The sequence below is a fragment of the Heterodontus francisci genome, chromosome 2 (genome assembly GCF_036365525.1).
Source record: "Heterodontus francisci isolate sHetFra1 chromosome 2, sHetFra1.hap1, whole genome shotgun sequence".
NCBI lineage: Eukaryota > Metazoa > Chordata > Chondrichthyes > Heterodontiformes > Heterodontidae > Heterodontus > Heterodontus francisci.
The window spans coordinates 86984542-87000399 of NC_090372.1; the positions used below are offsets into that span (position 1 = coordinate 86984542).

The 15858-nt window shown below is 42.3% G+C and overlaps 1 protein-coding gene across 2 annotated transcripts in view; it reads right to left on the bottom strand.

The window, feature by feature from the left end:
* Positions 1–6034: 6034 nt before the first annotated feature.
* Positions 6035–15858, bottom strand: part of LOC137385171 (ubiquitin-conjugating enzyme E2 E2) — a 401363-nt gene continuing 391539 nt past the window's right edge. Inside the window, exon 6 of one of the 2 annotated variants that reach the window (XM_068060156.1) lies at positions 6035–6756. In XM_068060156.1, coding sequence (XP_067916257.1) covers positions 6659–6756 — 98 coding nt within the window. In that variant the 3' untranslated portion in view covers positions 6035–6658. The remainder of the gene's footprint in view (positions 6757–15858) is intronic. The other variant, XM_068060146.1, reaches the window with a different exon arrangement.

Below are 15858 nucleotides of genomic sequence, written 5' to 3' on the forward strand. Positions count from 1 at the left end.
TGCTCTCAGACATTGGTGCAGTAGTTTGCATTCCCCTTGGACTACAGACAACATAACAGGGAGAATGAGCAGCGGCAACATGGAATAGGACAAGCTGCTGGAAGAAGGAAGAGGAGGGGGTGGACAAATGAGTAGGAGGCCCTATCCGCCCAGAATGCTTAGGGAGTAATTCTCCTACCTGAACCGCAGCAAGGAACAATGGGGAGAATTTTAAGCTTTCCCCTGTGGTGGGTTTGAGGGTGGGGAGAGCATATAATCGGGTGGGATGGTGACGAGAGGGAGAACCCCACCATTTTCTCGCCTCCACCGAAATTAGGTCTTCCCACCACCGCTGCCGCAATTAACCCAGCAGCGGGTGGGTCTGTCGCTGCACTGGAAGCACAGCAAAAAAAACCTTGCTGGTTGTTTGCCAGCTCCGTGGTGGTGGCGTGCGTAGTCCCTTGTTAAAAGATACATGGCGCCTGAACAAGGGACCTAGCATCGGGAAAGGGGACCTGCTGAGAGCCACCCCCATGCCCTTGCTGCCGACCCACCTGCACCACCACCCCCCACTTCCCCGAGACCCCTCCCATCCTGACCTACCTGTGACCTGGGACCAGCACCACACCTCGACCTCGGGTGGGTGCACCACCGGCAGCAGCCACCGCCTCCACAGTGGTGCTGCTCAGTTAAAGAGCTGTAGGCTTCTGATTGACCGGTAGCTCTCAGAGGTCCGGACTTCCGTCGCTGGGGTCCTTGATCCTGTGGAAGGCCCATCACTGTCCAGTTAAGTGTCTAATTGGCACTTGGTTCGGCAGCCCTCCCACAGAAGGGGAGCCACGGGGCTGTCGCCGGAGATTTTGTCGGAGGCCGAGACCCCTGTCACCTGGATAAAATACTAGCCAATGTGTCAGCTATCTATGCTTCACCAAGGAGGTCCTCACTGAAAGCTGCCACCTGCTGGAGGCATAACTGGAGCCTGAGAGTAGGGTGAGAACGGCATTGCCAGTGGCTGTGAAGGTGACCATAGCCATGGACTTTAAGGCATTGGGCTCCTTCCAGGCTGGATCAGGTGAGATTTGCAACACCTCCCAGTTTGCCATCCATTGTTGTGTCGGGAGGGCATTGTAGTCCAAGACTGCTGAATACATTTCATACTCTCTTGCCAAAGAGAAGCACACGGAGTGATTATGCAGCTTTGCAAGGATTGCAGACTTCCCCATGGTGCTGGGTGTCATTGACTGCGTGTACTTTGCAGGTGCTGCATGTCAACTTTGAGATATTCTGTGACTGAAAGGGGTTCCACTCCCTTTACATCCAGCTGGTTGCGACCATACACAGCATATCATATAGGTCAGTGTCTGGTATCCTGGCAGCAGTCATGATGCCTTCATTTTGCAGCAGTCTTCTGTACTTGAGCCACCTTGACAAACCAGAGGGTGGCTCCAGGGTGACAAGAGCTAACCTTGGACAACATGGTTCATGATGCTGGTGCAGAGCCCTGCCCACATGCATGACCACTGCATTTCTACATTTCACTGTGGCCCCCTGTGTAGTCATTTGCCTCAAAATGTCATGACTGTGCTCCAGATGCTTTCCCCAAGGTGTCATACTGTTATTCAGCCACACTTCTGGAAGATTTGTGTGCTGCCTGCTTCTTCCTACCCTGCTGGATGGTCATTCACTTTACTATTCTGCTGAAATCTCTGTAGCTGTGGGGTGACCACCACCTAGGATGTGCTCAGAAAACCTGCGCTCGAATTCAAGCAACTGGAAGCACTTCCTGCACATGTGGTTATCCAGGATACATGAAAGATCTTGGAGTTCCCACATAGCACAGGAATTGTAGGCAATGGGTCTCAGCTGTCCAATCATTTTACTTAAAGGTCTACCACTTATGTTGTATATGTATCTATGTTTTTAGTTTAGTATCCCCTTACTCCTATTTATTTAATTATTTATGTACACCAGATTTGTAATTTAGTGCAGTTTGATTCCTTTTAATGTTGGTTTCCTCTACTTAGTTAATTTCTATTTTAGCCCTTTAGATATAATTAATTACTCTGATTATTTATATATTTACCTTTGCCCCTTGGTTTAAATTACTCAGCACCTCCTTCCCCCTGCACCAAATTCCCATCAGCACTCAGTTTAGCAGATTCATCCAACTCTGTCTTCATCAAGTTCTGTGTGCACAGATACCACTAAGGGAGGGTGTGCTGGGGGCTGAGGTTGTTAATTTCCTGTATGTTAGAAGGGGGAAGGCGAAAATTGGAGCAATTGGTAGGATGAATTTATGTTTTTATGTGGTAATTATATGGTAAAAGCTCATTTTTAGTGGTATAAAGTATGGTGAAGAACTGTCAACAGGCAAAACTGAAATTATGCTCAATGATCTCATTGGTTCTTGCTAACCATGTAACTAATTGGATCAATTAACAATACGAGAAACTCACTACAATCATAGAGCATTACAATCAAACAATCTTAAATGATTTTTAATTATATAAATTTAAATGCTGTGGTATGCACAGGTGTAGCTGCATGCATTTATTCTGTTTCTTTAAATAAGATATTTGAATGGTGACACTTGAGAATTAACAACACAGTCTGTATTTGGGAATGACTTTGAGAATTGAGCTATAACATTGCAATAATGAAGTAAGATGTGATTCTTCTGAGGTTGCATTAAAATTCGCAAGAGTCCTGATTCAGTTGTTTTTGTGCTTGTGTCTAGGTTTATGCCATACTCACGTCACTGTATAATGCTTAATCATCAAAGCCCTGAGGAAGTAATTAAAATGGTAAACCTGCCATTTAAAAATTTGTATGAATGCGCTGTTGAAGATGCAGATATTTTGCAAAGTTTTTTAAAAATTATATTTCAATGACTATATCATACCAAAGAGTACATGCAACAAAATCAAATCTATCTTGAAAATGAGTTCATTAATATGAATACACTGATGTACTGGAATATATCTGCAATGCAAGTTATGATATAATGTATAAACAAATTGTTTATTAGTTAAATAAATATATTGAAAGTTAGCCATACAAGAATAATTTTGCAAGACAATCAAAAAATATAGAGTGCCAGGAAAGCTGACCTCTATGCCCAATACTCCAATCCATGCTCTCATTTGACTTGCAAAATTGTTCCCATACTCCTTACTCTTTCTATGCAGGAATAATCCAGAATTACGTATCTGGCCTACCATGTGATCTCTGCCCTGCAGAGTGTAATAAACAGTTGCCTGTCTACATATAATCAATTACAGGGTTCATTGGAAATTTACACAGAAACACTATGGAGCACAGTTATCAAAGAATCAAGGTTTTGAAGTGTTTGTTTCTTCACATAATAGTCTCAGTGCATCTTTGCTATGGGCCAGTGACTACTAAGAACTGAATTTGTATTGTGCACACTATTTTTTTTGCTCACATTTTATCCCCTGTTCTGAGGATCTCACACTTGCAGCTTGTTGGTGTGAGTCTAGCTAATTAGTGCTGGTAGGCTATTCAATTCTGGAGCGCATCAAAGGTTAAGTTAAGGGTCTCCCCAACAGTTGCTGAGGTTTTGCATAGTGTCAAAATAACATTAGAATATAATTGTGTTCACATAGCAACCTTGTTTTATATGTAAACCTGGTGAGTCCAATCCTTTTAACTCCACAGCTGAAGGAAGAATTTAAGATGGCCCTATAGCCAGCTGATTCTTGCTTCTGCACAGATACCACCACATGCTCCTCCCGACCTGTACTGTGATTCACTATCAAAATCCTCCAATGTGGGCATATTTGTACTAGCGCTTTGAGGTAAGTGGACTGAGTGATGCAGGATCCTTTGAGGTGGTGACTTTTGCAGCCCTACGAGCTGTGACTGTGTTTTGGGCAACACAAAGAACCAGCTTATGTTAGAATGCTGGCTGCATGAAAGCACTTCTGATACTGCTTACATGATTATTATGATGCTCGCTGAGAAGTTCCTTGGAGGGGAAACCTCCCAATTAGCTGCTGTTACATTGATGGTAACCCCAAATAAACCATGTAAACAGGATTTCTGCTGAAGCAATGCAGCCAATTGGGAGCACATGCAAGGAAATTTCTGGTCGTTTAAGTTTAGGATATGACAGGTGTAAGAGTGAGTATGGAGAGAAGAAATAACCATGAAAGGTTGGTACTAACCCTCCTGGGGAATCCTACTGGCATCACCAATTCCCCCTTTCCCTATACTCACAAACTCAACAATTTTCAAACAGCCTCCTCAAAAGCACTCAAGGGCTTAAACTGAGGCACTAACATCCTGTGTGCATCTGCTTCCTCCTACTACGCGCTTCTCCTGCAAGTACTGAAGTAGTGTTGAGATGTTAAAAATCTGAAGAGCACATAGTGATACCCATCAGGCTGCTATGTTTGATTGAGGGAAATAGTTTCAGGGCACACTTCTAAAGATCTTTATGCAGCAAGATTTCTAACTGTAAATTAGAGACAGTGCACCCTGCTGTTCTTGGGATATGAGCGACACACTGGCAAGGTAGCAGTTATTACCTATTCCTAGTTGCCCTGAGGGTATTGAGTAAATCACATGGTGTAGGATTGAAGCCACAAATCAGCCAGATCAGTTAAAGGTGGCAGATTTTCTTTCATAAGGGACATCAGTGACCCAGTAAATTTCATGGTCATTTTTGTGGTGCAAACCCTCAAATTACTGGATTTATTGAATTCCAGTTCACAATGTTTCACGGTACAATTTGAACTCCCATATGGGTTGCTACTATAACCTCCACTGCCTTACCTCAATCTGAGTGGTTTGCATGTAACTGCAGTCAAGATTGAGCAGAAATTCTTGATGGCATGATGCTTTGCTCATCTACTGGATATAGGACAATTTTGATTGGCCTTATCTTAGATTTTTTGATGCTCAAAGTCTTATGAATTAGGACCAAGAGTAGGCCATTCAGCCCCTTGAAGCCTGCTCTGCCAATTAATATCATGGCTAATCTGGTTGTGGCCTCAACTCCACTTTCCCCCCTACCCCCAATACCCTTTGACTCCCTTGTTAGTCAAGAATTTATCTACCTCTGCCTTAAAAATATTCAATGACCCTGCCTTCACCGCTCTCTGGGAAAGTGAGTGCCAAAGACGCTCAACCCTCAGAGAAAAAAATTCTCCTCATCTCTGTCTTAAATGGGCGACCCCTTATTTTTAAATAGTGACCCCTAGTTCTAGTCTCTGCCACACGGGGAAACTTCCTTTCAGCATCCACTCTGTCAAGTCCCCTCAGGATCTTATATGTTTTAATAAGATCACTTCTCATTCTTCTAAACTCCAATGGATACAGACCCAACCTGTCCAACCTTTCCTCATAAGATAACCGTGCCCCCCGCAATCTCAGGTATCAGTTGAGTGAACCTTCTCTGAACTGCCTCTAACGCATTTATATCCTTTCTTAAATAAGGAGACCAAAACTGTACACAGTACTCCAGATGTGGTCTCACTAATATCCTATACAACTGTAGCAAAACATGCCTACTTTTATCGACAACATTCCATGCACATCTTGCACATCAACCTCCACATGTATTGCTTGGTGTCCATGGTATACAAGATGGATGCCATCTCCTCCCCAGGCAATCTGCTCTCCTTTCCTGTGGGAAGGCTGCTTTTGAGCATTGAACTGGACAACCCTTTTTTAAGTATACTTTTTGCAGCAGAAGATCAGTTCTGAACTTGTAAGTGGTGCAGTTTTCCTGGACACCATTTCACTTTGGAAACCTCAGTATGTACCCCTTTAATACTGCACTATATGAACCTACTTTTAATTGCATGGTGTAGCCCTTTAACTTCTTGCACCTGGGCAGGAAATTTGTAATGATCTCCAATCTGGAAATGAGGGCTCAATGGGATATACTCAATTTGGCCAGATGAAAATCGTATACCAACTCATTCCAGTCAGCTTGTGACCGTAGAGGAAGTTCCACCCAATGTTCCCTACCAACATTTAATTTTTTTCTCTTCTGATGCGATGATCATGTTCCACATTGAAAAGGTAAGTTATAGTTCAGCTATAGTGCTGTTTTATTGAGTGCTTCATTAATACAAGTATACATCAAACTGTTCTACAGTCAGAAGTTGCAGGTACCTCAAAATTCACAAGCATTTAAAAGTAGATATTCTGCAAAGTACACAAATCTTGTGTGATGTTCAACAGCCTTTTTGAGGAAAAAAATCCTCCAGGCTGGTGACGAGGACAGTCATCGTTGTAATGCACAGTGATTTAATTTAAGCTTATTACAAAGTTTTAAACTGGTAGCATGCACCTGACATGATTGACTTCAGTACAAAAACTCAGTTCTAAGCACAAATATATGAAGAAATTAGATATAATCTATTATGGTTCAACGACAACATGAAAGGAGACACACTTATACAAAGCTATGTAACAATAACACTCTCTACTTGTACAAGTTGAACATTCTTTGCATTGTAGAGATTCAAACCTACTCTGTAAAAACAACAAAGTCTCAAATCATTTCAAGTCATCAGGGAACAAAAAGACATTTTTACACAAATTCCTTTTTTTTTTAAAAAGGAAGTAAAGCTAGGAATAAAGGATGGGTTGTTGTTGCACTTAGTGAATGTGCTTTCCCAGGGTCAGGATTTACTGCAGCAAATTCTTATGTGGCGTACCTCTTGGTCCACTGTCTGGCTATTCTGTCATGTTCTGCTCTGTTGGTCAGATATTGAGTAGCTATGCTTCCAACCAAAGGATCAGCTGCAATAAGAAAGAATATTGGTAAGTATTTACGGATCTGAATATAAAAATAGGTACATTAGTGTTCAATAGCGTTAGCAAATCCTCAGATACTGAAGCAGTCCATGTCCACGTGCAGCAAGACCTGGACAACATTCAGGCTTGGGCTGACAAGTGGCTTGTCACTTAACTTAACTGGACCAGCCATATAGCCATAGTATTTATGAGCAGGTCACAGGCTGGGAATTCTGCAGCAAGTAACTTGCCTCCTGACTCCCCAAAGCCTTTCCACTATCTACAAGGCACGTCAGGAGTGTGATGGAATACTCTCCACTTGCCTGGATGAGTGCAGTTCTAACAACACTCAAGAAGCTCGTCACCATCCAAGACAAAGCAGCCTGCTTGATTGGCGCCCTATCCACCATCTTAAACATTCACTCCCTTCACCACCAGTGCACAGTGGCAGCAGTATAGACCATCTACAAGATTTACTGCAGCAACTTGCCAAGCCTCCTTCAACAGCACCTTCCAAACCTGCGACCTATACCACCAAGAAGAACAAGGGCAGCAGTTGCATGGGAACACTGTCACCTGCAAGTTTCCCTCGAAGTCGGACACAGTCCTGACTTGGAGTTATATCGTCATTCCTTCATTATCGCTGGGTCAAAAACTTGGGACTCCTCCCTAATAGCACTGTGGGTGTACCAACGCCAGATGGATTGTAGTGGTTCAAGGTGGCGGCTCACCATCATCTTCTCAAGGGCAATTAGGGAAAGGCAACAAATGCTGGCCTTGCCAGCGCCACTCCTATCCCATGAATGAATTTTTAAAAATGCATACTGATACAGAATTACTATATCTTTAAGTGCCTTAATTACCAACCTTGAAATCATGATTTTTCAGTTGAAACTGAACTTACAATGTTATTTCTGTTCTCCAGCATACTTTAAAAGTTTCTGAATTTTTCACAGTATTAATAGCTTTGTAAAGTTCTGGGTTTCTGAAACTTCTTATTACTAAAATTTATTAAATTCAATTTGCACTTGAAAAGTTTCAAGTTTTGTTGACTATGCGCAAAATCATAACACCTTAAAAGCGTCAAATATCAGGTGGTGATGAGCCAAAAGTTTTCATTTCCTCAGTGACTGAATAACAAGATTCAAAATAGTCATAGCTAAGCAGGTGTATTTTAAAAGATCAAAAGGAACAAGAAGTAATAAGGAGTGGATTACACAAAAGTTAGTTGATCTAGTTTGCAACAAAGTTATGCAAACCCAGAAGATTCTATGGTTGATGCTGAGTAGCTTAACTTTGTCCCTGTTGCTTCTGAGCTAGAGAGATGAGATATTAGCCAGTATGCTCGCTCACGATTGCTATCCAGTGACTCCTGCTGAAATGTGCAACTGAAAAGCTTAGCTGTTATGTGCTGGCATTCAAATAGTCTGTCAACACTCACTGAACAGTTAGAATAACTTGGATGAATTACCAAAAATCTCAGGCATCTATGGAATCAAGAAACAGCATGCCTTCAGGAGAAAAGGGGTCAAAACGAGGGTCAATTGAACAAAAAAAAAGAAATTGCAGTGAACAATAAGAGCAATAAAAAATAATTTTAGCTATAAAAGTGATAACTTGTTAAAGATCAGGTAGATGTGCTAAAGGACACATTTGCTTGAAATGTTAGATTGTCAGGAAAATGGCATAGGTGACAGTGATCCTTCACATCAGTCTTCAAGACTGAACAAATTCTGAATCCGGTCATTTTGGCTTAGGAATCTATAACTTGTAACACATAGGTTTGGGTCAGTAAGACAAATGCAGTGAAGAAACTCAAAAGAATTAAAGGGCATATTTTCCTCTTTTACGATAAAAGGATTAATAACTCTATTTTGTTTAATAGATTTTAATGGCTGCCAAACTAAATGGAGACCGAATTGATTTTCCTGTGAGGCATTTCCAACAAGTAAGTTAATGGGAATGATAGAAAAATAACCAATCTAAAGCACCTGCAATAAGGATCCTTTCATGCTTCTCAAGAAGTGAAATGGCCACTTAAAGCAGCAGAAATAATGATTTAGCCCACTGTGGCGTGTACAATACTTGTGCAAAAAAGTGAAGAAAATCTACCTCTATGATAAAAGACAGCATAGAAAATCTGGAGGGGAGCTGGGTTATGGAGAAAGCCCCTCATCACTATCATGTACAGTAAAATGAGCAAAAGCAAGCCTAAGTTCATATATCATACCACACCCAACACAAGCTCCACAAATTTACCCTTCCATAGCAGGGACTGTGGTCAGAAGGGCAATTCTCTACATATACTTCGCTCTTGCTCCTGAATTCATTTATGAATGATAATCTAGGACACCAAAGGGACCATGACAGCCTTCCAGAAGAACCAATGCAACAAGAGGATTAGCTCCTACTACTAATTGACAAGAAGATGGTAGCGTGCAGGCTTTCCCATAATATACAAGAGGGACCTTAGTTATGAGGTGAAATTAGAAAAGCTGGGGTTGTCCTCCTTCGGACAGAGAAGGTTAAGGGGAGATTTAAATAGAGATGTTCAAAATTATGAAAGATTTTGATGGTGAATCAGGAGGAACTGTTTCCACTGGCATGAGGGTTCATAACCAGCGAACACAGATTTAAGATTATTAGCAAAAAAAACCTGAGGGGACATGAGAATCTTTTTTGCACAGCGAGTTATTATGAGCTGGAATGCACTGTTTGGGTGGTATAGGCAGATTGAATAATAACTTTCAAAACAGAATTAGATATATACCTGAAAAGAAAAAAAGATGCAGGGCTATGGGAAAGAGCAAAGGAGGGAAATAATTGGATAACACTTTTAAAGAGCCGGCACAGACATGATGGACCAGATGTTTTCCCTCTACCTGAAACAGAAGAAATACGAAGCAGTTTGAGGCTCATTCATGGAGGCCTATTTGAGACAAACTTAACCTTCCCAAGCACATTGATACTCCTACTGATGGGATAACAATTTGATCCAACCAGGTTACCAATGCACAGCTCACCCCAAACTACCAGACCTAACTGATCCCAAGAGACCAAGAAACTATTAATTGCCCAGATTTTGTGGTAGGAGTAATGGTGAAGCTATCAGCATTCACTGTAATTAAGGAATAATTCGGACAGCAACTTCCAGCATCTACACATATGCAGTTAAATGTGGAAATCAGGAAGTTGCTGTTGGATTTACCTGACTCCTCCACAAGCTATGTCACACTGGTACCTAGATGAGACTCGACATTCAAACACATGAAGCACCATTCATTCAGCACTGACTGCAAAATCTGGGCCAATAACTCAACCTGCTTTGGCCCAGCCAGGCCATGAAACTTGAATATATTTAAGCACACTTCCTGCAAGCACCATACAATTAAAATGTACAATATAGATGAGGATTGTGTTTTCTGTCTCTTCACTGCAGTAATCGAAACTAATCTCATCGGCTCAATCCTTATCGTCTTGTAAGGAAATTATCAGCAGAGAAAAAGTATTGGAGAAACTTAAGGGACTAAAATCTGACAAATCCCCGGGACCTGATGGCCTACACCCTAGGGTTCTAAAAGAGATAGCTGCAGAGATGCGTTAGCTATGATTTTCCAAAATTCCTTAGATTTGGGAACGGTCCCAACAGATTGGATGTTGGCAAATACTACACTGCTTTTCAAGAAAGGAGGGAGAGAGAAAACAGGCCAGTTAGCCTAACATCAGTCATTGGGAAAATGCTGGAACCAATTATTAAGGAAGTCTTAACAATGCACTTAGAAAAGCATAGTGTGATTACAATAAGTCAAGATGGTTTTACTAAAGGGAAATCTTGTTTGACAAAATTATTAGAGTAGGCAGTGAGGGGACACAGTGAGAGGATTGTTCTGCCTAAGTGAAACATTGCCAGAGTGAAGTTGGAAATTTGGTGCACGTGGAAATTCGGTGCAGAGATTCGGTAGCCTCCAACAGCTAGTCAGACTTCTTCCTTTGACTCCAAGGTAGGTGAGTGCAACTTTCCATTCCTTCAGCTGTGTGAATTATTAACTAATTGACGAATTTTTAAAAAAAGGTTGTACAGAGATGGCAGGGCCGGTGGTGTGCTGCAATTCAGCATGTGGGATCTGTGGAATGCACTGCAATTCCAGACAACCATGTCTGCAGCTGGCACGACTTGAGCTCAGAATTGCTGAGCTGGAGACTGAGTTACTGAGTTGCAGACATTGCAGAGCATCAGGGAGGGGGAGAGTTACCTGGACACTTTGTTCCAGGAGGCAGTCATACCCCTTAGAGTATGGAGAACATTAGAGATGGCCAGTGGTTAGGGACAGGAGGGTGTGACTGCAACAAGGCAGGTCGGGGGAATCAGCATGTAGTGATGGAGGAGCCTCAGCCCCTGGCCTTGTCCAACAGGTATGAGGTCCTTGCTACCTGTGTGGATGAAGAGAAGGACTGCAAGGTGGATGAGCAGACTGAACATGGCACCATGGTGAAAGATGCCATTCCAGTGGGGGGAGTGAAGAGGAATGTGGTAGTGATAGGAGACAGTATATTCCAGGGGAAAGATACTGTTTTCTGCAGCCACGACCAGGAGCTCCGATGGCTGTGTTGCCTGCCCGGTCCCAGGATTAAGGACATCTCCTCGCGGCTGGAGAGAAACCTGGAGGGGGAGGATCCAGTTGTCGTGGTCCATGTGGGAATCAATGAGATAGGCAGAATTAGAAATGGTGTTCTGCTTAGAGAATTTGAGGAGTTAGGGTCCAAACTAAAACGCAGAACATCAAAGGTTATCATCTCCAGATTGTTACTTGAGCCACGTGCAAATTGGCACCGGGTCAAACAGAGTAAAGAACTAAACGCGTGGCTCAAAGAGTGGCGTGGGAAGAAGGGGTTTCAGTTCTTGGGGCACTAGCATCAGTACTCAGGGAAGAGGGAGCTATTCCACTGGGATGGGCTTCACTTGAACTAGGCTGGGACCAGTGTCCTGGCCAATTGCATAACCAGGGCTGTGGGCAGGGCTTTAAACTAACAGGTGGGGGTGGGGAGGGTTTGGGTAAAGGGAAATTTAGAAATCCAAAGAGAGGGGTCAGGGCATCGGAGGAGGATAGTGATGTGGGTAAATTCCAACAGAATGGGACAGGAAGGGACGGAGAGTTAGTAGCAGGAGTCAGAAAACACTGGTGGGAATAGTTTACAGGCCCCCTAACAGTAGCTATATTATTGGACAGAACATTAAACGGAAAAATATTGGAGCATGTAAAAAAGATAATGTATTAATTGTGGGGGACTTTGATTTGCAGATAGACTGGGATAATCAAATTGGCAAGAGTGGTCTAGAAGATGAATTTGTAGAATGTTTTTGTGACAATTTCTTGGAGCAATATGTTGTAAAACCAACTAGGGATAAAGCTATCTTAGCTCCCGTATTCTGTTTGTTTTTTATTCATTCATGGGATGTGGGCATCGCTGGCTAGGACAGCATTTATTGCCCATCCCTAATTGCCGTTGAGAAGGTGGTGGTGAGCCACCTTCTTGAACCGCTGCATTCCATGTGGGGTAGGTACACCCACAGTGCTGTTAGGAAGAGAGTTCCAGGATTTTGACCCAGCGACAGTGAAGGAACGGTGATATAGTTCCGTCAGGATGGTGTGTGGCTTGGAGGGGAACTTGCAGGTGGTGGTGTTCCCATGCAACTGCTGCCCTTGTCCTTCTAAGCGGTAGAGGTTGCGGGATTGGAAGGTGCTGTCTAAGGAACCTTGGTGCATTGCTGCTGTGTATCTTGTAGATGGTACACACTGTGCATTGGTGGTGGATGGATTGAATGTTCATGGATGGGGTGCCAATTAAGCTTTGTCCTGGATGGTGTTGAGCTTCTTGAGTGTTGTTGGAGCTGCACTCATTCAGGCAAGTGGAGAGTATTCCATCACACTTCTGACTTGTACCTTGTAGATGGTGGACAGGCTTTGGGGAGTCAGGAGGTGAGCTACTCACCACAGGATTCCTAGCCTCTGACCTGCTCTTGTAGCCACGGTATTTATATGGCTACTCCAGTTGAGGTTCTGGTCAATGGTCACCCCCAGGATTCAGCAATCGTAATGCCATTGAATATCAAGGGGAGATGGTTAGATTCTGTCTTGTTTGAGATAGTCATTGCCTGGCACTTGTGTGGCATGAATGTTACTTGCGTAATGAAATAGGGTTAATTAGCAATGTCGTAGCAAAAGATCCACTGGGAAATAGTGATCATAATAGCATTGAATTTCATGTTAAGTTTGAAAGTGACACATTTCAATCAGAAACAAGAATCTTAAACTTGAACAAAGCCAATTACACAGGTATGAGGGGAGAACTATCTAAGGTTTATTGGATAGACTGGAAGGTATAGCGGCACATGAACTGTGGGAAACATTTAAAGAAACAATTCAAAGGGTTCAACAAAAGTACATTCTGTTCAAAAACAAAAAACTCGTCAAGGAAGACCCATCCTTGGCTCACTCAGGAAGTTAAGGAGAGTATTAGACTAAGAGAAGAAGCTTACAATGTTGTAAAAAACAGAAGCAAGTCTGAGGATTGGGAGTGTTTTAGAAACTAGCAAAGAGCCACCAAAAGTTGATAAAAAGGGGAAAAAATAGAATGAGAGTAAACTAGCTAGGAATATAAAAACAGATTGTAAGAGCTTTTATAAGTACATAAAAAGGAAGAGAGTAGCTAAAGTAGATGTTGGTCCCTTAGAGGCAGAGACAGGAGAAATCATCATGGGGAATAAAGAAATGGCAGAGGCATTGAACAAATATTTTGTGTCTGTCTTCACAGTAGAAGATACAAGTTCCATACCAGAAATAGGTCGTAAACTAGAGGCTAAAAAGAGTGAGGAAATTAAGGAATTTGATATCAGCCAAGAAAAAGTATTGGAGAAACATGGGGAACTAAAATCTGACAAATCCCCGGGACCAGATGGCCTACACCCTTGCGTTCTGAAAGAGATAGCTACAGAGATGGTGGATGCGCTGACTATGATTTTCCAGAATTCCTTAGATTCAGGAATGGTCCTGTCAGATTGGAAGTTTGCAAATGTTACACCAGTTTTCAAGAAAGGAGGTAGAAAGAAAACGGAACGACAGGCCGGTTAGCCTAATATCAGTCATTGGGAAGATGCTGGAAACTATTATTGAAGAAGTTTTAACAATGCACTTGGAAAAGCATAGTGTGATCAGAACAAGTCAGCACTATTTTACTACAGGGAAATCCTGTTTGACAAATTTATTAGTGTTTTTTGAGGATGTAACTAGCAGGGTAGATAAGGGGGAACCAGGAGATGTAGTATACCTGGATTTCCAAAAGGCATTCAATAAGGTACCACAGAAAAGATTAATAGGCAAGATAAGGGCTAATGGTTTTGGAGGTAATATATTAGCGTGGATAGAGGATTAGTTAACAGACAGGAAGCAGAGAGTGGGCATAAATAGTGTACTATCGATCCTCAAACAGTCAGAGGGAGATAGAAGAGCTGATATGTAGGCAAATCTCTGAGCAGTGCAAGAACAATAGGGCAGTAATAGTAGAGGATTTTAACTACCCCAATATTAACTGGGATAGTTTTAGTGTGAAAGGGATTGAGGGAGCAGAATTCCTGAGGTACATTCAGGAGAACATTTTTGGCCAATCTGTAGCAAGTCCAACAAGAGAGGGCACAGTTTTATACTTAGTTTTAGAAATTGAAGATGGGCAGCAGTGGCAGTGGGAGAGCATTTTGGTGGAAGTGATCATAATTCAGCCAGCTTTAACATAATTATGGAAAAGGACAGAGATCGAACAGGAGTTAAAGTTCTCAATTGGGGCAAGGCCAATTTTACTAAACTGAGGAGTGATTTAGCAAAATAGAACTGGCAACAGCTACTTGAAGGTAAATCATTGTCAGAGCAGTGGGAGGAATTCAAAGGGGAGATTCAAGGGGTTCAAAGTAAACCTGTTCCCACAAAGAAAAAGGGTGGGAGGCCATATCTAGAGTCCCATGGATGTCAAGGAGCTTACAGGATAGGATAAGGCAGAAAAGGAAAGCTTATGTCCGACACAGAGAACTCAATACTACAGAAAGCCAAGAGGAGTATAGAAAGTGGAGGGGTGAAATCAAAAAGGAAATTAGGAAAGCAGAGAGGGCATGAAGGAATATTGGCAAGCAAAATCAAGGTGAACCCAAAGATGTTTTATCAATACATTAAGAGTAAGAGGATAACTAAGGAAAGTATAGGGCCCATAAAAGACCAAAAAGGTAACCGAAGTGTACAGGCGGAAGATGTTGGTATGGTTCTTAATGAATACTTTGCGTCTGTCTTCACAAAAGAGGGGGACAATAAAGATATTGTAGTTAAGGAGGAGGAGTGTGAAGTATTGGATGTGATAAACATAGGGAGAGAAGTATTAATGGGATTAGCATCCTTGAAAGTTGATAAATCACCAGGGCCGGATGAAATGTACCCTAGGCTGTTAAAAGAAGCAAGAGAGGAAATAGCAGAAGGTCTGACCATCATTTTCTAGTCCTCACTGGATACAGACGTGGTGCCAGAGGATTGGAGAACTGCTAACGTCGTACCTCTGTTCAAAAAGGGAGCGAGCGATAGACCGAATAATTACAAGCTAATCAGTCTAGCCTCAGTAGTGGGCAAATTATTACAATCTATTCTGAGAGACAGGATAAACTGTCACTTAGAAAGGTACAGGTTAATCAAGGAAAGTTAGCATGGATATGTTAAGGGAAGATCTTGTTTGACCAACTTGATCGAATTTTTTGAAGAACAAGGAAGATAGATAAGGGTAGTGCAGTTGATATGGTCTACATGGATTTTAGCAAGGCGTTTGGCAAGGTCCCACATGGCAGACTGGTTTAAAAAAAAAAAAAAAAAAAATCCCATGGGATCCAGGGAATTGCAGCGAGGTGGATACACAATTGGCTCAGTGGCAGGAAACAAAGGGTAATTGTTGACGGGTGTTTTTACGATGGAGGACTGTTTCCAGTGGTGTTCCGCAGGGCTCAGTACTGGGCCCCCTGCTTTTTATGATACATATTAATGATTTGGACGTAAATGTAGGGGGCATGATCAAGAAGTTTGC